The 26213-nt window shown below is 34.1% G+C and overlaps 1 protein-coding gene across 1 annotated transcript in view; it reads right to left on the bottom strand.

The window, feature by feature from the left end:
* Nucleotides 1-4690: 4690 nt before the first annotated feature.
* Nucleotides 4691-26213, bottom strand: part of AstA (allatostatin A) — a 59550-nt gene continuing 38027 nt past the window's right edge. Inside the window, exons 2-4 of the mRNA XM_076125889.1 lie at nucleotides 6872-7117; nucleotides 6195-6319; nucleotides 4691-5653 (exon numbers count right to left, since the gene is read on the bottom strand). Coding sequence (XP_075982004.1) covers nucleotides 5343-5653; nucleotides 6195-6319; nucleotides 6872-7116 — 681 coding nt within the window. The 5' untranslated portion in view covers nucleotide 7117 and the 3' untranslated portion in view covers nucleotides 4691-5342. The remainder of the gene's footprint in view (nucleotides 5654-6194; nucleotides 6320-6871; nucleotides 7118-26213) is intronic.

Below are 26213 nucleotides of genomic sequence, written 5' to 3'. Positions count from 1 at the left end.
TGCTATCAATGCCGTCTATGATCTACATTCATAGGCATTATTTCGCGACCATAATATATGTAAATTTACCAGTTTTTAGATTACCATAGTACAAGTTCTGCTAAGTTTGGAATCAAATAACTGTGTGTGAGTAGTCTAATGATATTTATAAATGTTTGGCATCAACTTAAATAAAAAGTACAGACATATCCGTATCATATTTATATTATAACAGGATTACATTGGAAACAAAGCGGGTTGTTATAATGAGCTACTCTTTGTACAAGCTACAATAATCATTCATATAAAATTCGCATGATAACAACTCCCTTTGGCATTTCGCTTATACGTAACGAGAGTTTTATTTCGTTATTTTTATGTTTATATTTACAAACATTTATTTTTATTTAAGCAACGATAGCCGAGTGGTATAAGTTGGCAGCTTCCAAGCAAGTGGTCGACGATTCAAACCCGAGGCAACACAACAATAACTTTTCGAAGTTATGTGTGTATTAGAAAAAATATCATTTGCTCGAAAGGTGAAGGAAAACAACGTGATGAAATCTAGCAAGCCTAAAAAAATTTCTAGTACATTTCTTGAGGGAGGACGCTTGATACAAACGTCACTAAACCACATTTAGCCAGCGTGGTGGATTCAAGGCCTAACCTATCCCTCATTCATAAGGAGACTTTTGTCCAGCTGTGGAACAGAAATTAAATTTACTTTTTCACCGAGGAAGGAAAATTTTTTTTTTTTTTTTTGGACAACTCACACACGGTCATCTGATTCCAAACTAAGCAGAGCTTGTACTATGGTAACCAGACAACTGATAAACATACTTATATACTTCTAAATACATACTTATATAGATAAATTAACATCCAGGCTCAGAACAAAAACTCGTGCTCATCACACAAATATTTGTCCCGGGTGGGATTCGAACCCGCCACACGCGGCGCTATGGTTATTGCGGCGAGGTGACCACTTAAACCACTGCGCCAAACGTGCACTGGTAAATTTTGTCATTATGTGCATAGCTAGTAGGTTAAAAATAATTACATTGAGGTATTTTAGGCTTCCCTGTTATTTAGACATTATGTAAAACAAAGTAGGTAGTAAACGTAATTATTTTTAAGTATAGGGTCCAAGGTAGCTTAGGTTCTTTATCAGTACAATTCTTATGAAAACATTATTTATAATGACTGGGTTTATCGTTCACGTGGATGTGCATGCACTGTAGATTATGAGGTCCCTATGAGGGATTGGTGCTAAGTTTTCCCATTAGATTATAGCAATGATGATGGGATTCTTTATATTTATGACACCGGGCTAACCCTCACAAATTATTTACTAAACCTTGGTGATCGCGTTATCTATTGGTGACAACTGCATCAAAATCTATTCAGTTGATTTTGGGTTTATCGTATGATAATTAGGAAGTTATTCCTAATTTAGATAAAATTAGGAAGTGAAAGGTCTTTAACGTATTATGATTCCTTTAATTTTATATCCAATCTTTACATAATATCATACCTATTAGGTAGACAGAGACCAAAGAACGCCACTTGGTAAGATCCTTATAAACTTTCCTTGTCACATCCTCATCCTTGTCATACAGGACCGCCGGTTACGAGTACTACGTACCTGAACTTTTTTCAAGACATTTTACTAAAAATATATGTCCATTATTTTTTGTTACTACACGAAAATAAAAATCATCATATCGACAATAACTAGAATTTTCAGTCTTTTACACGTAAACTCTAAATGTTCAATTTTAAAACATGTGTTACTTCTCACAATAGCAAGTTTACAAACACTTTTATTTTCAAAAATATATACAAAAGTACTTATTTTTTGAACATGTAAGCAACTTAAAAACTCTCACTTTCACACGAACAACACATTCGTCGTTATTTTAACAGTTTAGTATAAAAAGTTCCGTCAGCCGGCTAGAATGGGCTATAACTCTTTATCTGCCACAGTCCACGCTGAATTTAATTAGCCCGTATTTTGTAATAGTTGAAACCCTTCCATATGTTGTATTGTATATGTATTTTATTAAAGACTTTTACACATTGACGTTTAGGTATAATGATGAAGACGTTATGCAGAGGAGCAATATCACTACGATAAACGATTCCTACTACAGTTGACAACCGGCCATCGAAAAAAAAATGATGGAGCTTTAGGAAGTATTTTTCAGTACAATTTAAATGTCAAACTGTAGATACTAGACAATACCAACTGTAGAAATTCGCGCTACAGGAGCCATTTTGGAGTCACGAGTTACGAGTGGCGTTAAGAAAAAATAATAAATCTCATGCTAGATCTGTCTTTTTATTGTGTATTGTACTGACTGTGAACTAAGTTTTCAATCAAAATATCTTAGTTTATATGACATGACATACTTGAGTCTGACTTTACTAAAAAGATAACTTTAGAATTTCTTGCATCCGCAAAATCGTTACCTTTGCATCGCCGAGTAGTCGCATTGTTCTTCGTCGCGTCTGATTGCATCGCATCACGATCGTCGCTCACATAAGGAGAAGTCCTTAGGTCATGAAGGACTGGATTGTCACACTCGCCTAGTTAATTATTCCAACATTAATCTGGATTATTCCAGATTTATTACCTTTTAACAGACTAGTGTGTAGATAATACTAAAAGCTGTCATTAAATTTAGGACCCAAAATTAGAGTAAATTTGTGTAATTATATACGTATAGGTAATACGTAAGTTGGCACCTCCCACGCAAGTAGTTGACTGTTCGCAGCCAAGGCAACATACCAATGTCTTTTCGAAGTTATGTGTGTATTAAATATAATGATCACTTGCTCTAACGGTGAAGGAAAACATCGTGAAATTAAATGTCTATAATAATGTTATGACATTTCTTGAGGGCAAGCAACAAAGTTTCCTACCTGCTCTTCCCCATTCTGAAGGAAAACCTTACCCAGCAATGAGTTGAAAAAACAGGGAAAAGAAGGTTTAAATATGCGATAGCAAATAGATTCCCATTGTCACACGTGCAATCAAATTTAGATTCAGTTTCGAAAGCCCTCCATCAAAATTCATACAGTTTTAGTTTAGGATACAATACAAAGTAGAATTCAGTTTTCCGATAGTTTACAATTTATTTTGCATTACTTTTCGACATTGTAATATTCAATGTAGCTGATTTTATGTAGAGATTTTGAATAAAGGACATTTTCAGTAGAGCCTACTTAGTAGGAGATGTATCCTGATTTCAAATAAATTTAGCGTGTCATAGTAATAGTAAGTAACCCGCACTTGGTAGCGTTGCGGACTTACGGTTTAGCCCCTCCCTCATTAAGGGAGGAGACCCTTGGCCAGCAGTGAGACGTTAATGGGTTATTAGACGTTTATGGTTTATTTAATAGTATTTATTTAGAGCTAATTTGCCAGCCATGTTACGTCTATGAAAGGTCTAAAATATTCAAAACTGACCTTTGCAATGCCACTATCATCTTACTAATATTCAATAAGTAAAATGTGAGAATACTCTTTACACATCTAGCTTTAACCTGGATTAACACTGGATACTTTTACCTGGAAACCTTTTCACGCGGACGAAACTGCGAGCATAAGATAGTATATTTTTGTATATTTTAGTGAATAATTTTTCACGATGTGGGTACATACTTACTTATAGAATAGATGATATCACATAGCATAGTAATTTGCAATTCTGAAAAGGACTTAAAAGGAACTAGCTTTTCATAATTGCAAAATACTATCTACTAATTATCGTCTTTAATCATAATTAATTATTATTCATATCAAATATAATAAAATTGTCTTCTTCCTACTTAATTAATACAATTTCGAGTAAGTACAAAATCTAATGAAATTCAAAAAATATTTAATGAATCGAAAATCCTTAATGAGTCAGAAGATATTATTATTCGTTTGATTGAAATTAACTTTTCATTAATAAAAAGACATCTGGGGTCCATATTACGACGGATGGATTAGTGTTGGATAGATAGTGACAGTACAAATGTGTGTAAACATTCGTTTTTAATTCCACCTGATAAGCAAACCGAAGCCATAGCCAGTTGCGTTCATCGATTGGTAAACGATCTCTGGGTTAAGCAAACCCTGGCGCAATCGTACCATAGATGAGTGACCACATGGTGGTATTTAAACTAAGCGTCTCCTTTTGCTTCGAAGGGCACGTAAAAATTCGGTCCCGGTTGTTGTCAATTAAGATAACAGTCGTTAAGCCACGTCAAAGGTATTCGGGCGGCTTGAACAACTATAACACTAGGTTGACCACTAACCATACGATAAGAATAAGAAAAAGAAGGAAACCGGTACTTATTCACAAGTGATGAAACGACGTTATTCTGCTGGTTCTTCCATATATAATATATATTGCCTCTGTGGCTGGTCGGTAGTAAAACGGACAGCTGATTATGAAGGCTTCGATCGAGGCAGGTTCGATTCTTGGGTCGATCAAAGTGCAATTGGTCTTTTCATGCTTGTATTAGAATATTTGTCTATCGTAGCCCAGGAGCATGGTAACGTCTTCGGAATATGGCCAAAGCTTTGCCCTTTTTTTTTACATGGGACTAAGATTGTTAACGAAACGCGGGTGTAACAGGGGTAATAGGTATGTATTTGTACGCTCAAAAAAGATTATGTGTGTTTTAGATGTAAATAAAACCAGATAATTCACTTCATCATTTATTTCATAACATAAATACGGGTTTAAGCTTAAACTAATACTTATTCCAGCTATCGTTAATCCACAGTGACTAGAATTACAATGTTTATTCATTTAAATTAACTACTATAAGATTTATAACAATAATTTACATAATAATCGCATTTAACTGATCGTTTATTTAACTTTTATTCAATCAAAATAAATAAATAAATGTAATATTTTAACAATAAATAAATGTTTTATAAACACCATAAAAATACATTCTCTTTTTCAAATCACGCCTTCTAATTCATTTTAAATATTCGAAAAATGTCTAAATTAAGTGAATTACGCAGTCAAAAATTCTTATCATTTATTAATTAACTGTTTGTTTGGAAACTTGCGTGGAAATTCTGAAATATAATTAAATTCATAAAAAGGAAATAAACAAAATAATAACAACGCAAATAAAAAGTAAATATGAATCAAAAACAAGATTTCCATATGAAAATTGGCTGGATTTTTCACATGAAAATCCTCCACAACACAATTTTATCAACAATAAAAATTATTCATAAAAAATATTTTTACTAAAATTAATCTTTGGCACCATTAAACCAAGTAAAGCACGTTTCCCACGAAAATTCCCAGTATCGGAATCACTTAACTATATAATAACAAAACTATTTAATTGTCCATATAGTTGTCGCTGTCGTCAACTAAATTGTCTTCGGCCGATCGTTTGCCGAGGCCGAAACTGAAACGGTGCATGTCTCTCTCCCTTTTGCCGAGGCCGAAATTGAATTTGCTGCTGAGTCGCTTGCCTAAGCCGAAGTTATAGTTCCTGGCGCGTTTGCCCAAGCCAAAGTTGTACATCGGTAGCCGTTTGCCGAGGCCAAAGTCATACATGCGCGCGCGTTTTTCTTCAGAAGTTTCGTCCTCGGCGAACCGTTTGCCGAGACCGAAACTGTAAGGACGAGCGCGCTTGGTTTCGAAACCTGTGAGAAGAAATTTACTGTTTAATTATTGAAATATTTTTAGACGTCCTGAAATGTTTTTCGGAGAAATGACTTCAACATTATTTATGTTTGTTTATTCAACCTCGGTAGTACCAACAATAGTGTATACTGCTGATCAGGAGGTTTTATATTCGGACAAAAGACGAAGGCTATTGAGTTTTCCCAATTTATGTTGTAACTTCTGTATAGAAACGATATATCCCTACTGTTGTATGGAGCTTAGATTGTGAACAATAGAATGTGGCTGTGTTTTCTACACTTGCGCTTTCATCTTCCGGTATGACAGGTGTAACACGACTTGTTATAACCGAAAGTGTAGGTAGAGGTCTATTAATATACACCCAAGTTTAAAGGTTGTCATTGAGTAATTAAAAAAGAAAATGTAATTTTGGACCAAAATTATCTTTTATCTTATGTCAAAGAGCTTGCATGTCGCCTATAGTCAATATGGTGTTATAATATTTGGAATATAATTATAACTACCTATAGTTATACTAGAAATATTACATTTCACACATACCTGCATCATCATACTGGTCGAAGAGTTCAGCAAGAGCTGCCTGATCCATATCGTTAACCACTTCATCTTCAGACTGGTCCTCGTCTACGGAGCGCTTGCCGAGACCGAAGGAGTAAGGCCTGGACCTGTACAACAGAATAAGACAACTATAACTAACCATTCCATCGCGCATAAAAAATCAAACCTATTTGAATCTATGCAAAGTCCCCAACCCGCACTTGGCCAACGTGGTGGACTCAAGGCCTAACCCTTCTCCCTCGTTTGGGAGGAGACACTAGCCCTGCAGTGGGACAGTAAAGGGTTATAAAAAAAAAATTTGAATCTGTTTTCGCCTCCGTGGCGCGGTGGTTTAGGTCGCCACGCCGAACACTTTCCCACATTCCCACACGGAACAATTATTTGTCACCAATAATTGTTTCAGGTCTGGTCGTGCTTTGTGTCCGTTGTTTATATTATTATGTTTTTAAAAGTCTCCGCGCACAAACAGGGGCACATGTCTCAGGTGAGCCATCAATTAATTAAAGCTACAGACTTGACGTTGATAGTTCAATCATCTGTTCTATCTACGTTTACTTTAAATTCGACTCTTGGGAAGCTTAAAAAATAAATAAAAATGTACTTCTTCTGTTTTCTTCGTGAAGAAATAAAGGAGAAAAAAGATTAGCGAATAAAATTACCTCTTTCCTAATCCGAAATTGTAGACAGGCAGCCTTTTATACTCCGACACATAGCTGTAAGCTCTCTTGCCTAATCCGAAGTCGTAGTGCGGGGATCTCTTGGCCAGAGGCGCTACATGCACACTGTGCGGATCCTGTGCCTCATGGGGAACTTCGTGAGGGTCTGCGTCGCTCTGCATCCGCTCCGGAGCGCAGAAGACCACGCCGAGCATGAGGAAACATACTGGTAGAGATGTGTACATCATTCTGCAACAAGAGAAAATTGGTGGTTATTGTAAGTGTCAATTGTACAAGTTTTTTTGAATTTTTTGCCGATTTTAAAAAAAGGATGAGGTTCTCAATTCAGCTGTTTTTTTTACATATAAACTGTATCTTTTAGTTTGTTCTCATTACTTGTTAATATTGCTTATAAAAACTGTCCATGTACTCTAAGCAGTAAAGTAATTGGACTTCTTTTTAAAATGTCTCAGTTCGATTCCTTGGTGGTTAAAATGTGTACCGTATTCTAGAATGTTCCTGATTTCCCGGTTAAAAAGATATACGCAGATCAGGGGTGTAAAATTGATTTGAGGAATCATTCATACCTTTACGTAAAGTCTGCAACAATATAAAATTCAAAGTCTCTGCCTTGAATTCTTTGAAAATCTCCCGATCACACCGCACTTCAAGAGCTAAACAAGATTAAAAGCCTAAACTGATAAAAGTCTACAAAAAAGACACTAAATCAACCAATAAAGTCCAAAGGCGACTGTTTTTCTACACAGTTAAGAGATAATTCAACTAAACGTTGGCCGAAAGTAGGACTTATCGTATTTTCCTTCCTCATTTGATCGCAAAAGGTTTTTTTTTCTTTAATTTTATTTATTAGACCCTCGAACCGTATGAGAACGTTATTGTGTTGCTATTTCCACGGTATCTCTTTGTTTGTGAACGAGGTACTTTTTGTAGGAAAATATTAATATCAGATGTTATGAAATAGGGAAGAGTTATTATAATTCTTAGAGGTCGTTGAACTGTTATTTTTTCAATATAAAAGTTAAATCTGGGCTTTACGCTCAGTGTTATCATAATGTTTTCATGTCATTTTATAAGTTTTAGTTTAGAAAATTCTTATAATTACGTTGTTTCACGCCTTTATCTTTACAGTCTTTATAATCAAATTCAATTTAATGTTTTGAAATTATTTGAAAGTGACCAAAATGTCTGTGTGTATGTAATCAATGCTTACACTACTTTACTAAATACTAAGAACTCCCGTCGTATTAAGTGTCCAAAGGATTTAAAGAGTCAAAAATCAACAATATTAATTAAACTCATTTACATTAAAACTACAAAACTCTTTCCAGTTCTACGAGTTTTCAGAAAGAACTATTTCAGATACGTGTTAAAATCTAATTGGAAGTTTTCACATATTTGCAGTTCATTAGTTTCAAAACTTTACCAGCGAATCCTGAAAAGTGTTACGTTTGATAAAGTGTGGAATCTTTTCAATATGGTCAAAGTACTGTTTCATATTTGTAAGTTTACTTTAATCGCTTGCTTCAATGTTTAATAGCTGACCTGCACAACTCCACTCGCGTAGAAAGTCTCTTTCCTGAAGCCATTGGTGTACAAGTTACCTTTATTTGAAGCTTCAATATTATTTTATTATTTATTATTACTGTGAATTTCATGAATATTGGTAAAGCCATTTAGCCATGAAAGCGTAACAGACAAATGATGACATGTATAATTATTTTGGCTGTATGATAAACTTATACCCATATCTTTGATCAGCGTAGCCTTTCTTCCAACTATGTTGGAGTCGGCTTTCAGTCTCCCCGGATGTAGCCAAATACTGAAATACGAAATGCGCACATAACTTCTAAAAGTTATTGGTGTGTTGCCTTGGATACGAACCCTCGACTATTCGCATGGGAGGCGCTACTTAAACCAGTCGGCTATCACTGCTCTAAAATACAATGTCATACTAAAATAGAATTCAAAGATTTTAATTTAAAAACACACTGGGCAGAACACACAACAATATGGATATTACTTGAGACAAAACAAATAACATTAACTTTTGGTTTTTTGTCCTAAAAAAACAAAATCGGATATCGGCCGCCCTCCTGTCTCTTCGTTAAACAAAACGCTCATGTTTTCCACTCTCCCACTTTTATTAAAGGACACCTTTTGAGCTAGACGTGGGACGACATTTGCGTATGTTAAAACCGATTTTGTAACCACTTGGAAGATTATTTTTTATTATTCTATAGTAATATTGTAAAATTGTGTATGTAATACTTAGATGTCCTTAGTAATATACAAACGTGAAAGTAATTGTGTCTGTCATTTTTGCAAAGTTTTACAACGATTTTTTGATAAAATTAGGTAAAAGTGCAGGTACATTATTTCAATTTAAACGGGTACTTTTGATGCTGATTTTTATAGAAAGCGAGCAGGTTAAATTTAAGCTGTTCATTGTAACTCTGAAGAATAAAATTTTTATAAATCCATTTCAGAGGTTATACCTACTTTATTAAATTAAAAAATATTTTTGGAAACCCACACAGATGAACATACATAAAAATCGAATATAGTACCTCATTTTTGAAGTCGGTAAAATGTGTATGACCGCACATTATAGTACAATTTAATAGACGCCTAATTTATTTGTTCCCACAGTTGTTTACATAAATGAATGAACTTTAATCTACTATCTTTATGAGGTAAAATTTACGAGCGCACTAACTGCATGCGTCGCTTACGTTAATTGTAACAAGTTTAATTTTGTTCATTAGTGTAATGTCCTGAAAAATGCGGTCGAACGAAAGGTCAATTAAAGTCACCAATGTTACTTTTGCTACAGTTAATTTTAATCTTCGAATTACTATTGAAATTGAATCCAATAAATGTCCCACTGCAGGAAATAGACATTCTTTCGTAATGAAAAAGCGGTTAGGTCTTAGTATATCCTAAGTACATACTGGCCAAGTCCGGACCACTTTGTTTTCTGAATACCAATATTTTACAAGGAACGACTGTCTATCGGACCTCCACAACGCACTTTCTTGTGTTATAAGACGATTTCCCTCGGTAAGACTGGTTGTCTCACTTTCAAGCTTTTGTCTACTGTATACGACTGTCAAAGATCTTTGAAGATGGTAGCCGAGACCGACAATTTAACGCTTCTTCCGAAACATGGAGGAGCTCGGTACCTATAACATGGTCACCCATCCACAGAGCCTCAAAGATGGATCGTAGGCTCTACTTTTTTTATCTTTGAGTCGTAGCCTGAACTAATTGATTTTGATTTTTGATAGATTTGATAGTGATTAATTAAAGATTAGAAAAAATATAATAAAATATACTAATTAGTCAAACATCCCAAATACGACTCAAACAAAACTATATTAAAATACTAATCCTTAAATCCTTGAACTTATTATACAGATGAGTGAGGGTTTTATTAATAATAATTTATTTTGTTGTTATTTTCGTTTAATAAATAAACAAGATAATATATATGTAGAGTAATTCTCTTGTAATCAAGACATGACAAGTTGAGTGGCATAAAAGTAATTGTTTTTGTTTCGCTCGACCGATTAAGATGCCCTGATTTTTATATACGTACTGACTATAAATAACTTTCACAAAATATATCGGTATGAAATAATATAAGAACTTTTATGATGCCTTATTTTAACTATATTTATATTTTTCTTTTGTGCATACTTAAGAATGAGTCACACCAGCACATTAAAATATGACTATTAAACATACTTACACATACTATTGCATTTAATTTGTGTACTTATGCTGATAATAATAGTTTTTGTTTTATCAAAATCGGGTCAAAATTACCGAAGTTACAGCGTTCTAAAGTTTCACTGCTTTTTTAAATTTGCGTTGCTTCGCGCGCTATGCGCTGACGTCACGTCACGACTGACACGCTTGTTCGACTGCGGGTGATGCGGAGTTTTGATTTGAAAAGTGATTTGCATTCAATATTTAAAGAGTCTGTGTATGTGTTATAAATTTAATCATCGTGTTTTTTGTAAAATAAACCTCCATTAAGATATCCTCGATCTCGATCGCCACCCACACAATCTTCAACTAGACTCAGGTAAAGAAAGTTGAACTCGTATACTACTAATAATATTTTTGTGTGTAGTTAACAATAAAATTGAAAGTTTGTTGCAACTGACATTACAAATAATTAGTGTTACGTACCTACCAAGTGTAAATTTGGAAAACATAGTTTTAAAATAATATTATAAAAAAAAATTTTCACCCCTGCCTCTGACTTTAGTCAGGTTGATGGCTATCATATAAACGCATGAATCTACTCTGTAGGTAGTCTTATATGATTGGGTGGGTAATGAGAACTTTTAATTAAACAAACATTTTAATTTTGATATTATTAGATTGAATAAACATGGGTTCTTTTTTCAAAACAAAAAACCAACGCCAACTCAACCGCCGCGCTCGGCTCGCCGCCGCCTGTGAGGTCATTGAACTGCTCATTAAATAGTATCAACTGTTTAGTAGAAGTTCATTGCTAGGTAGGTATGAACATGATATGGCATCTTGATCTTGAGGAAGTGTTCAAAAGGCAATAAACTTCTATTTAACATTTGTGCTTGACAGTATCTGAACCGGCCTTTAAGTTTTAGATTAGGTGTCTTTTGCAAAAATATAAAACAGTTTACATGGTACAGAAAAAAACAATTTTTGGGGTGTTTTTTCACTGGAGTTAGTACACATAGGAACAATACAATATTTTCTAACCATTTTGTTTGTCCACTATAAGCAAAACAAATTATCTAAAGCGAAACCGCGAGAGCACAACGAGCCTATGTAGGTATTGGCAAGTACTGACGAAATAGCAGTGTCGCGAGATGACGTCACACGTCCGTGCGGCCGCTTCGCCGGAGTTTGGCGCGAAGGCCATACTTTGACGTTTAATATCTCGGTCATTTTTGAAGATACGAAAAAAATAAAAACAGATTTTTTATCCTTGAAGTACCTAGTTTTTAAATATGCTCATAACAAAAATCATTGGTGTGACTCATTCAATAAATGAATGTAAATATTTAAAATTGTGGTCAAAATAAAACTATACTATAAAATCTTTTTATATTATAAAAGTTAAGTAAAAGGTTTATAACGAAAAGAACTTTCAAATAATTAACGTTTTTGAAAGTTCTTAAACTTTCGCGACGTGTAAGCGCTCGAACGCTATTGAAGATGAAAGGTACCTTATTATTTGTTTATTAACCGTCGCCGTACCGACCCCAATATTTGATACAATTATTTCATAGTCATGTAACATTTTGCTAGATATTTGTAGCTTCTCTACAATAAAACTTCTATTCAAAATTGGATGATGTAACACTCACATACAGTTTATAACCTGAACACATTTTATACTAGCATATCTTTTCACGCTGACAAAATTTGGGCAACAGCAGTTAACTATCATTTAAAAACCAAAAAAAATGTTTAAGACCTTAACAAACGTACATAATAATATTAACCTCAGCAATTTCGTAGTAATCGAAGAATAAAAACTTTAATTTTTAAAGTAGCCTGAAAATAAAACCTGCACCCAAACGTCCTGGCTTCACAATTAACAACCTACTTCGCAAACAACAATTAGCGTGAAATACTGGGAAGTTTCTAACAGTGTTAAAACACTGTATTTTAAGTGACGACAATCCTAGTTTTCACGTTAAACTGTTCCTGACAGACGATTTTCGTAATTAGAGACCAACAAAGTTTAGTTCGCAAAGAGATCACGAGATGTCGCTTAAGTTGTTTTTAGTTTAGAAAGTTCTGTCTGTGGTTCAACTGAGCGTGTTTCAAAGTCAAGGGTAGGACGGTAATTGGGATAAATACAAGACAGCTTAATTATGTGGTCATTGAATAAATAGTTTTCTCTTTTTGTATTAGTCCTTGACAGTCTTTGTGTGGTCGGTGGTGTGCTGGAGGACTGCTGACCACGAGGTTTAGTGTTTAATTCTCGGGTCGGCAAAGTGTTCATGAACTTTTCCAATGAAATTCGTTTGAATTCTAGAATACTCCCAAGTAATATCCTGGAGATTGCTAACGTGTTGTATGACAATATTTAAAATCGCTCCTTATTGCATGGGTTTCTGTGTTTAAGAGCAAAACTTTGGTGTATTTTATTCTACTCTATCTAGTACCTACAGCTATAGGTGTAAGAGATGATTAGCATGAATGTCTTCGAGTCAAATATAGTAGTCAGTTTATTCACTGTGCAGTCTGAAGAACTCCAATTTATTCATAAAATTGTTAAGCCGCTTTAAGAATCAAACCTACCTCTTATATTTCTTAAGCCACGTCAAAGGCCTTTAGGTGGCTTGAATAACTTTGACACTAGGTTGACCACCAACCATACTACAAAGAAAAAGTCCTACATTCATCCTTTTACAAGTTCCAATAAAAATCTAAAAGTACATTGACCGTTTAACCGCAACTAGGAAACGTGCCCTAATAAACGACCAACATAACAAGACCTTTCACTCACCCTTGATCCCTTACAAATACGGTTCATTTTATCTTGGCATTTAAGAGTATCTTAGTCGGTACTATGAAAAGGAATGCTAGTCTCATTTAAAATTCAATCGTAAGGTTTTGTAAACAGACTGGGCTATTCCCGGAACTTATATTGGAATAGTGTATCTTGTGAGAATTTTTAGCACACGGTTATTTATAGTTTTGCTGTTGTCTGTATCTTTTGCGTGGGTTGCGGAAGATTAAATAGCCCGTATTCGGTTCTGGGTACAACTATCTTCCAACTATCGTTGTCTTATAGACTCTTAACAGTTTAGTTTTTTAGAATATTTTGTTCATTTCTAAATCTATCAATTTATAGGTAATTACTGGTCGGTTAACGATCTGTGGGTTAAGCAAACCTTGGTGAAGTCATTCTATAGATCGGTGATCGTATAGTGGTATTTGAAGGCGGCGTCTTCATGCAACGGAGGGCACGTCAAAAGTCGCTCTCGGTTGTTGTCAAGATAACAGTCGTTATGCCACGTCAAAGACTTTCGGGCGGCTTTAATACTTTGACATTAGGTTAACCACTAACCATACGGTAAGAAGAAAAATGTAAACTACAAAAATCGTGATGGAAATTTTATATAATTGCGTGTAAATATACCGGAAAACATAGAACATTATTAATTACAAATTAAAGAAACTAAATTTTGAATAGTGTTAATTACACTATCCAAAATTTAGTTTCTTTAATTTGTTTATCATATTAATATAAAAGCTTTCGTAAAAAAAGATATTACATAATATAATTAGCTACTTCTTATTCCTTGTATTACAGTTGATTAGTTCGTGTAGTAACACGTTTACTGAGAATTATTAATTGTATTTAGTCAAGTAAAATGTTTCTGATTCTGTTACACAACTTACATAACTTTGTAAATGTTGTAAATGTATCAAATTATTGGGAAATTAGATCCGATATTGATTTGTGTAAGGTTCAAATACCGGTAATGGAAAGATGTTGTAGATAAACTTGGGTTACTTTGTTTAAATTAAATATTGAATTACTAAGAAATAGTAAATTATACGGTGTGTTTACGAACTGATAGACTATAAAAAAGAGGTTAACGACCTAAATACCTATAGACTTTGTCCCTCACATGTCAAATGATTTTCATAAATATATAAATACATTATATTATATAAAGGCATACAAAAAATTACGCCTTCGAGATCAGAGAACACCACTAGGTACGATCCTTACAAACTACCTTTGCTTAAGACACACTCATCATACAAATGATTTTCCGAAGTCGTGATTTTACTATAATATGCAATAGAATACAGCTGAGTATTAGCTAGCTGCAGCGAGCTCATTAAACCCAAGAGATAATTCAAAAAGAGTCTTAACAAATGGTTTTTAAAACCACTAAACTATGAGTCCTCGAGTGTCAAAAGGTTATGAAACTGAAACTTTATTAATGATAGTGTTAGTTAAAATTCTCATTGTAACACTATGATAAATATTTATACTGTATTTTAAAACCACAATAAACAAATAAATCACTGTTACACAACCGTAATGCAAAAACATTTACCCAACACCAAAGCAATACATACAGACAGAAACAATGACAGACTTGCAGTATGGCTAACTTGTATAAGGTAAAGTTTCCATAGTTGTGTAAGTACACAATATAACTGGACTGTCGAACTGTGTCATGCTTCACTATTGAGTTGTTCTCATTCTGTTCGAGGTACATTACAGTTGTGTTTGCTTTTAAGGTATAAGTCGGTACAGCTAGTTAGTGCAGTCAATGTCTGCTACATAAACAATGTATTTTTAAAGACAATTCGCGTTCTGGTGGATGAATGTAGAACTCATTAAAATACTTTTCCGTCATTACAATACACGCCATGATTCCTAAGTAATTAATCAATGTATGCCTATAAAATTCTTCCGTTAGGTACTGACTGACTGACTGATGGACAACGCACAGCCAAAACTACTGAGTATAGAGAAGCACTAAGAAAGGACTTTTGGAAATTTCCTCCCCGAAGCGAAGGTGAAATTCTACGTGGTGACATCTTTTAACAAACTTATTGCAAATAAACCCTATTGCTTTCATTAAAGTACTCTCATCCAAGAAGCAAACAATCTAAAAAACACATTCAATATTATACCTCCAATAATAAGGAAAAATAACTCCTGTCTCCCAACAATCTAATTAGTCAAAAAGCCATAGAATCAACTGCGGTACAATAGTACAAGTACCAGTGCAGTAAAATTGTACCAGTAAATGCATTGTACACATGCCAACAAAAACTTCGACCTTCCCTAATTGGGGTCAAGAAGGCCTCCTGCATGGAGATCGTCACAATATATCACTAAAGCCTTATTTGATTAACACTAACAGATGAACGACAAACAGGAAAAGCGCCTCTATTTGCCAATTCACTCGTGTAAATATGCTTTAGTGAAAATAACCGGATCTTATGCAGTGGATGTAGCGATCAAAGTCCTATTGAGTGAAAGAGATAGAGCTATACGGTTTGTATAGCGCTGTCCTTTTTTCACGATGGGTTTTGGATAGCTTTAAAAAAGAGTAGGTAAATATCGTCGGACAGTTTACACACGGTCATCTGATTTTAAACTAGTCAGTCTACGAGAAAATATTTTTAAACTACCTAACCTACATAACCTTGTTTGGCCGAAATAGAAAATTGTAAAATTGCTATTGAAAAATGAGGGTTGTAGTAGGATAAAAACTAAGGGTTTTAAATATTTTTTATTTAAAATCAAGTCATTACCTAAAAAATATGCAAAATACAAATAATGCTCAGTATTATAGTGGCGGGTTCGAATCCCACCCGGGACAAATATTTGTGTGATGAGCACGAGTATTGGTTCTGCCTGGTTGTTAATTAATTGATATGAGAATGTATTTAGAAAAGTATATAAGTATGTTTATCAGTTATCTGGTTACCATTACTAGCTCAACTTAGTTTGGAATCAGATGACCGTGTTAGTTAAAACAAAATATTCATTTATGGCTACCCTCATCGTCTAGGGTATCTACTGTACCTATGGGGGGCAGGTAATTAATAATCCGAATTAACACTAGGTACTTCTAAACACATGAAATCTCGCCAAGCAAGCAAAGTCGTGGACAGGAACGAATATGTACGGTCAACTCCAAAAGTTGCTGAACATATTCAATCTTTCGAAACCCTATATTTGTAGTATTACATATTATTCCATAGAGAAAACACCTGACGGAGATCGAAATGATTACTTCCAACTAATTCTACCTGGTCTTGTTCATGTATATGTTACTGTAAAAGCCCGAACTGTGGTAAATCCTAAGATTTTCCGGTAAAACCTAAGATTTACCAACTCTCAATGGTAAAAGTCCGAACAAGCCAGAGTTTAAAAACTATGTTACGATATATGAAAAAATCCTCCTTCATAACTATGTTTATAACTATTTCACGGTATAATCATATACTGTGACATAGTTATAAAGAAGGAGTTTTGGGCAAAGCGACATGGGTAGGTTAGGTTAGAAGCGAAGTTCCCACCTTAGCCTTCGTGGTTATTTTTTTTCAACCACCCAGTAGGAGGAGCCCCGCGAAGCGGGGCTCCGGCGACATCTCGACATCATCAAGTGAATATAGGTAAAAGTTCGAAATAAAAGAATTGTTCGGACTTTTACCATTGCGAGTTGGTAAATCTTAGGTTATACCGGAAAATCTTAGGATTTACCACCGTTCGGGCTTTTACAGTAACATATACATTTGGTAATAAACAGGTTTCGACTGTACTTATTCCCACAAAATGTACGACATGTTTTATTCTTCAAAAATGGGCACAAACACCGCTTAAACTCATTTGCAAAAGAGCTAAAGAGTAAACGTGTCTCAGAAAATAACTTTCCAATGCAATTTAGTGTCACAAAGCTTTGTCTAAGTTTGAACAAACTTATGTTCTTTGATAGTTGTTCTTGAAGCTTGATGCACAATAGGCCTTTACATGGAACGGAGAATAAAAGTTTGTGGATGAAGACCTCATAATGTGGTGCAATATGAAAGGCATTGTGGGCATATTTTCATTTGGACGCAGTTTTGTTCGTGTAGTATACTTCTAGCGGTGACGAAATATTATAGTTGTAGGTATACTTCCAAATATTATTTACTAGTAACTTGCACTGGTTTGGGCCAGGCTACACTGGGTTAACCTAAAAACATTATATTCTAAAACCTTCTTTTAGAATCACTCAATATATTGATGAAAACCGCATGAAAATCTGTGTGTGCGTTAGCTCTTGTATAACTTTTTCGCCTTTGTATAAAGATTATCCGCCGTAAAATGTATCAGCTTATATACTTTTTTTTTAAATAACTCTCACACTTAAATTTGCTTTTCTGTCGCGAGGAGTTTTACAAACATACAAATAACGGAGAAAAAGTACAACCAGATTTTTTCAGATTTGAATTTGTGGATCGCACAAATTATTGTTCCGTTAAGGAATCGAACCTACGACCTCCCGACGCAACGGTGTGGCGAGCACTCTCTACCACTGCACCACGGAGGTAGGTAGTCGTGTGTACCAAATTTTAAAAATATCTGTTTAATATATTTTTACGTGGTAGTAACAAACATACATACCTTTGCAAGCTTTCGCATTTACAACATTTTTAGACTACGGACCTATGTTTTCTTGTATCAAGTTTAAATAAATTAACTAATGACTAAGTACTACACAACCTAATTATCTGAGCGCGGGAAGCTGCATGACTGCACTTGAGTATAATTATAATACTATAAGCTATATACACATTGCTAATTCGATCTATATCGGTTCAGTAGTTTAGTTGACAAAGTGCATCAAGTAGATAAACAGACAACATACGGTAAACAAGGTTATGTTTATATTAACTATTAGCATTTGCCCGCGACTTCGTCCACTTACGTAGCTTGTGACTTAAGGCGGAATTTCCATACAAACTTTCCTCCCCTATTTTATCTTCTTGGGGGAAGAATTGATCAAAATCCTTTCTTAGCTGATGCTTACGTCATAACATCTACCTGCATGTCAAATTTCAGCTCGATCCGTCCTGTGGTTTGGGCTGTGCGTTGATAGATCATTATGTCAGTCAGTTACCTTTGAGTTATATATATTTAGATTGAAAGACCAATAGCACTGTGTCTGACCCGGGGATCAAACTCGAGATGGGTCAGCAGTCATGTACACTATCGTCCAGACCACAGAGGCGACCGTATAGACCAGTATTTTTTTTTGACCCATAGCTGCCCCACTGCTGGGCAAGGGTCTCCTCTCCTAAACGAGGGAGGGGTTAACCTTGAGTCCACCACGCTGGCCAAGTGCGGGTTGAACAACTAAAGGCGGAAAATCTTTTCACAGCTAAAAAATCACGGTCAGATATCGAAGTTTAAGAAGGTCAAAGGCCATGAATTATTTCTTTCTCTAACCTCTATAAAACTTGCTATAGAATTGCACCGTACATCCATTTTTCCTCAAGGGTCATTTAATCTCTATGAAAATGGAAACCGTATATAAGTTAACTGCTAATAGGGATTTAAAAGTTATGACGTCTTTCGATGATTATATTTTATTCACGAATAAAACATTTATGGTTTGTTCGCTGAAGGATTAGTTCTTAGAAAATGATTTTTTATACGAGTAACGTCCGAACCTCGTGGTGCTATTTTCTACTTTATTGACTATGCTTAACCGTTTAGCAATCTACAAATTTTGTGTGATAAAATGATTAGTGCCCCTAATAAATGCAGCAGAGCCATTTTTTTGGCAAATTTAAAACGCATAATTTTCGAGTTATTCCGGTCTGATCCCCCAAACCGATCCACTACCAATTAATATTATTTTTTAATTCCGGTCTGATCCCCTTTCAACTTTACCATTCCGGTCTGATCCCCTTCCTATATTTAATGGATAAGTACAGTCAATAAAAAACAGATGTTATTCACTACTTTATAAAAAAAAATTGTAAAGGGAAGTTCAAAGGTTTTTGGATATAAACGTTTGTTAGTCGATTACTGTTGGGTTATTTTAAGAGACGCTGATCAAAATCAGTTTAAAAAAAAAGAGTGACCTGTGCCATTTTTGAGTTTTTGTGAGTCTCATACAAAAAAGTTTTGGTAAAAATATGGTATTTTTATACATTTTTAAGTGTAGGTATTACATTAAATATCTCAAAAAGTTGACGGACTTCAGTATATAACTTAGGGTTTATAATCCTATCGATACACATTAGTTTCATCTATGAGTAAAAAGCCTTATAAAGTATTGAGTCAGTTTTTATTTATAGAAATAAAAACTGATTCGAGTTACAATCATCGCAGATTTATATTATTTGGTCTTTTGAAATAGAAGTACTACCTATATAACATTATAACAGTAATCACATTATCGCACAATGATTTTTGTTAAAACTAGGATTTGAAAAAAATGATATAATAAAAAAATGTAAACATAAATCAAATAACAAACATCAAATTTCAATTATTAAATACTGATATAAAATTATCACAGTAATCATATTCAGTGTAGAAATAAGACTAATACAGTCTCATTAATAACCGATTTCTCAGAACGACATCACGAACTTAACTCATCAATAATTGGTTACTTTGGAATCAATAGACAATACATTCACACACCAACAGCCTATTTTGCCGGTAAATATATTACAAAAGCTTCAGACTTTGCCGCAACGATGCCAGAAATAATTATCACTTGCTCTTACGGTGAAGGAAAACATCGTGAGGAAACCTTGCAAGCCTAAAATTTGTTTAATACATTTATTGAGGGCATGCAACGTCCCCTAACCTGTACTCGGCCAGCGTGGTGGACTCAAGACCTAACCCCTCCCCTCGTTTCGGAGGAGACCCTTGCCCTGCAGCGGGACAGTAATGGGTAAAAAAAATAAAACAAATAAATAAATAGGATTCAACTGTTGAGCTAGCCAAAGAAATGAATAAATCTAAATAGACTGCATGTTCCTGAAATACTAAGAAAGATTTGGAGATTTCTGGGTCAAAATGTATAGAGATGAGATTAATAAAAATATATATATTAATTCTATAATATAATCTAATAGAACCTGTATACATATTTTGTTATTGACTGTCCTAATAATGTGATAATAGACAGTCAGGGTATCCGATCGGAATAAAATATTTAAATTTATTATAATGTTTATATACGGGGGATCAGACCGGAATAGAAAATAATTTTAAAATACTAGGGTATCAGTATTGGGGATCCGAACGGAATAACTCTAATTTTCGATAATCGATAGTATCAACTGTTGAAAACCACGCTACTGATGAAACGATTTCCACAAGAAAATGTATAAGATTAAAAATCGATCTGATTTCAGCTATAAGCTAGCTTTGTAGCAGCATATCGTATCAATTTAATTTCATTTTTGACTTCACTTTAAAACCTGCGCCAAATAAATGGACGTACTTACTTACATATTCAACAACAGTAAGTACTAAGAAATTAATCGATTTTCATTAACCGCAAACCACAAACTTGATTGACGAAGCATTTATCAAGATAAACGGGACGAGATACCTCAATACATTTAACTTGCTAAGTACATAGCCCTTTGTATGGTCAGCGTATTTCCTTCTACGGTGTCCCTTCTTTCGCTCGATGAGTCCTTTCTGTTAATCGTCTTACATTTATAAGAGAAAACCACTGAAGCATGCCCTTTAACGGGTGTGAGTATGTCTTGTGGACCGCAAATATATTTTATCTAGCTGTTTAGGAGGTTTTTATAGATTTTTTTGGGGAATTTTGGGGTAAAATAAATGGGGTAATGTGGTGTAGGTAGTTTTTGTTATGGTTTCGTTTTTATACTTACTCAATTGCTTTGAGAGTAACTTGTTGCGCTTAAGCACATATATTATGTACTAGCTGACCCGCGCAACTTCGCTTGCGTCGCATAAGAGAGAATGGGTCACAATTTTCCTCGTTTTTGTAACACTTTTTTACTGTTAATCTGCTCCTATTGGCCGTAGCGTGATATATAGCCTATAGCCTTCCTCGATAAATGGGCTATCTAACACTGAAGAAATTTTTCAAATCGGACCAGTAGTTCCTGAGATTAGCGCGTTCAAACAAACAAACAAACTCTTCAGCTGTATAATATTAGTATTAGAAGTATAGATTATGAATAAAGCGTGTTGTTGTGCCTGTAGGCACTATAGCAATTTGGTCGTAGAAGACACTAGCTATTACACAGGCAAATAACTTATCTTGTATCCTATTATAAAAATTGCTATTACGAATGTTTTTGCGGGAAATAAAATTAGAAGAAAATGTATGTATAAAAATCTAACGACTCTTTTTTCAGATAAATCATTAATTTATCTGATCTCTAATTTTTTACTACTTCTACGTAGCTATAAAAGTAATCTAATTAAATAGATAAATAATAAAAAGCGTAGATTTGTCCTCCAGTCAAAAAGTTTGCTATAAAAACAAATGAAACGCCCCTGTAAATATTATTCTGCAAAGTCGGGAAGGGTGTTTGTACCTTCAAGAATGCCTGTGACCGCATATCTCTTTAATTTTAAAGCACTCTCCCAAAATAACCAGTTTGTTGAACAAACGTTTGTTTTTGAGTGAAATTTAAATTATTTTGTAGCCGAGTTTTAATGCCCCGTTTTGCTGAAATCTTGTTAAGTGATATTTTTTATGAGTAGTTTTAGTGTTGTTGCATATTTATGAGATTAAGATCTTTGAAGAAGAGCAGTAAACCTAAGATTTTCTGTGAAATGTTTTTGATTAATGTTATTGTAAAGGTCACATTGCAAAAGCTGTGCAGATGTATATAATAGATGCTTTTATTATATCATCAGTTAAAGAGGTTATTATCATCAGTTTTTTAGGCTATAATTATACTACATTCTCAGCAATAATGAACATTTATTCTTTGCAGAAAATCGTATGTATCTGCCTCAAAAACTAGAATGTTTTTTAACACGTGAATCATCACATTCAAACATGTAATATAAATTATCTTAAAATCAAAACCAAACGGACTGCTAATTTAGAAACACTTAATAATAGGTATTCATAATCTCTACAAAAGTCATCTATTTTTCTCAAATTAGATTTTTTTGCTTATCCTAATCAGTGACAACAGCCTGTATATTATATAACACCATCATCTATAATACATCAGCTGCAACAACCTGGATATTACACAACACCCTGTACACAGTAATCCCCATAATCTCAAACACCATACATCAACCCACCATAATAATAAACTTGTCAAGCCAAGTGTATGAAAATTATCCGAAAATTACTTTTAAAATCTTCGTACAGACTGTCATAAGAAGTTAAGCCTTGTATCTGAGTATCGCAAACGTGCCCTATCTAAGATCTGGTACTCAAGAACAGGTGAGCTTGGTTCGAACGTATATTGAAAAATGTAGTTCATAAAAGTGCTTTCGATATTGGCTTTAATATGTTAAGTTATTGTGAAAAATAATCTGTTTATCTAAAGGATTTCTTTGCTTAAGTAGGAAGAAACTGTAATGTTTTATTTTAATTATATTTTAAAAGAAAAGTGGTTATAGGAAGTAAAAATGTAAAATAATTGATCAATGCCATGCTGCCAATCATATTTAAACTGATTTCATGTTAAAAGTTCGATACAAAATCTACTGAAAAAGTTTTCTTAATATCGAAAATCGAATACTAATACTTAATCTTATACTCGAAACATCGTGATGCAACCTTGTACGATTTAAAGTACTTTAACACATTTCTTGTTAACGTGTTAAGTCCCCAAACCGGCCATGGCCAGCGTGGCAGTCTCGAGGCCTATCTTACCTCGTTTTAAAAGAGACCATTGCCCAACATTGGATAAAAACAAGTTACTACTAATACTTAATGAAAATAACACCTTTTAAAAAATAGAACAAGCCCAAATAATTATTTTTTATACTTTCGTTCTGCACTTGACGTTTCTTTCAAAGGTATAATAAAAAACAATTTTGTTTCCCTTTGACTTAATCTAACGAAAATATTAAATGTCCGTTAACTTAATAAAGTTGTTCACCCTTAGTAAATAAAAGAACCATGCTTTGAAAAAAAAGAGAGTGAGTGGGAATTAAGGCATCTCAATTCGGAAGAAACCTTGCCTAGAAAATAGGCAGTAATAATGGGTTAAAGTAAATTTATTGTGAAAGTGTTAGCCGGCAAATGCCCGGTCGGTAGTGTATTCGACTGCTGATCGTCGCGGTACTATTCCCGGGTCGACCAAAAGTTAACTGGTCGTTTCTAATTTAGTTTAGAATATTTCAATGGAGTGGAGTGGAATAGAGTTTGGTAACGTGCCCGGTGAATGGCAATAGGCTCGCGCATTGGGACTTACGTTGTTGATAGCAAAACATGGGTGTTCATTTACATTATACGCCTCTACCTAAGCCTTTGGGTAAGTTTGAGGCTCAGAGCAAGTTATATTTTTCACTGGAACAATGCCAGTGTTAGTGCGAAATTCCTGAACGCAATCGTTGAGACGGTCCCAAGAAACACTGACCAACCTGTTTTTGTCAAAAATGTACGACAATTGCAAATAAATTATGAGGTAAAAACAGTTCACACGTTAATTTATGTACCTGCATACCTAAATCCTTTCAAATCTCTTGAGAAACCAAACCTGCGAGAAGCATTTCTTCGAATACCCAAACAAAAACAAAAATGTTTGACCATTTTTTTCTTCCAATGTTATTCCGATATTTACAGTTGTACAAAGGCCTATTCGATACACAGTTTACGTTACGACGACGTGGAACAAAAACAAAACGTAGTTTTTTTACAAAGGTATGTAAAAAACGTGGGTACGCTTGCGTAGTTACGATGTTAGCAGGGCTGTGTGTGTTATGATCTTTTTGTTACTTTTGTTTTGATGTTATTGGTGGAGATTTGACCTTAGCTAATATGATTTATGTTGTTTCTATATAGTGGCAGTCAAGATATAGGTTTATGTATAGTTCGAAAGCTTTGTTTCTGTAGTTAAGCGTATTTGAGTATTTAAGTTACTATCAACAGTGGCATTCACCCAAACACACATTTGAAGTTTGCTTCAGCCGAATTGCGCTGGCTAAATGACAACTTATTTATCGCATGAACCACAATCCAAAAATGTCTGAAGAAAGTAAACATATATTGTGTGCGTCAAAATGCACACCATATTATACCGTGTATTACCAAGTCAGTATAAAAGTGCTTATGTATTTATGTATATATGTATTTATTTGGGAGAACAAAAAATTGTACAATGTGTTTTATCAGTAAATAATTATACACTTTACTTAATGGCAGAACTTAAATCAAAGTGCAATTATATGATTAAAAATGTGATTTGAGTAGATTTTCATGAATACATATTCAAAATACAAATCTCAGCAGATTTGAAGTGCGAATTTCATTAACATAATATTTAAAGATATTTTTCCTCATCATCACGCTGTAAAACTCCAGAATGAACAGTATGTGAAGCCACGTAAGTCAGTGTTTCACAAATGAATACGTCGGCACGAGTGGGCCGTGGGACTGGCTTAAGGCCACGCTCAGAAAGTAATTACCGACGCGTGGCTTATCTCACTGTGAGACGATACATCGAACGTGTGTGTAACATGAAAATATGTGTATAGGAAGAAAAATTGTATAACATAGCTTAGATTTTCATAGGTTTGTAAATGCCTAATACTAGTAACTGGTAGAAATTGTTTTACCCGCAACTTAAAGACTGTTAGCAGAGCTATATCATATTTTCGACATCATCAAACATAATTCAACATTTCAGCCGATCCCAACAAAGCCTTAAGAAATTATAGTTTAAATTAATAATAGATAATGAAGGACTAGTGATTCTTGAGAAAAGTGTTAGTTGAAAATTTATGTAAATTATAAGATGCATGAAAGTAAATTAGGTAGAAGTAGCAAGTGGCTTATTTACGGTACGGTAGTTGAGGCTAATATATACCGTCTTGTGAACTAGACATACGTTTATACATATATAATTATGTACATATGTATTAAGTCATATTCGAGACGTAATCCGGTCATTCACGTTGTGGACTCTTTAAAGCTTAAACACATAGAATATAGTATAGAAACACCAAAAGTCTGTTTAAACTTATTTTACACTCTTCAAACTGATACTAAAAAGCTTTCACACAAAACATAGTCAAAACATCAAAGTATCAATAACTTTAAAACATTCCTTGTAACTTAACCTTACACTTCACAAAGTTCTCAGATCACATCTAGTTTAACAATTCTTATACAAATAGACTTGTATTCCTCAGAGAGTAAACTTGAGAGATGATCTTCTAATTTCATGTTCAAAATTAATTGCTACTGACTGATGGATGAATTAAATTATGTTATTTTATTACGAACTTATTGCTAAGGTAACTGTTATAAGCTATTAGATACTCCTTATTTTAATTTGTACCGATAGCCTTATACACCTTTGGTCTCCTACACAATTAATAATGATGTTATGTTAATCGTATGTCGAGTGATCTCAGGTGGAACCCTTAAGGGTCTTATAATACACAAAAGTTTTTCAAATATTGTGTGTATTGGAAATAATTAATAGTTGCGGTAAAGGAAATAATCTGGAGAAAGCCTTATATGACTTAGAGTTTTTTTGACAGTTTCCGAAATAATACACGGTCCTTAGTTCGCAACTGGTCAACTGGTAAAGTTCAAAGTCACAGTGCCCAATGGTGGAGCAGTTATGTATTTTTATTCAC

Source organism: Anticarsia gemmatalis, chromosome 18, assembly GCF_050436995.1.
Source record: "Anticarsia gemmatalis isolate Benzon Research Colony breed Stoneville strain chromosome 18, ilAntGemm2 primary, whole genome shotgun sequence".
Classification (NCBI taxonomy): domain Eukaryota; kingdom Metazoa; phylum Arthropoda; class Insecta; order Lepidoptera; family Erebidae; genus Anticarsia; species Anticarsia gemmatalis.
Note: the sequence above shows the minus strand (reverse complement) of the source record. Positions and strands in the feature narration are given on the sequence as shown.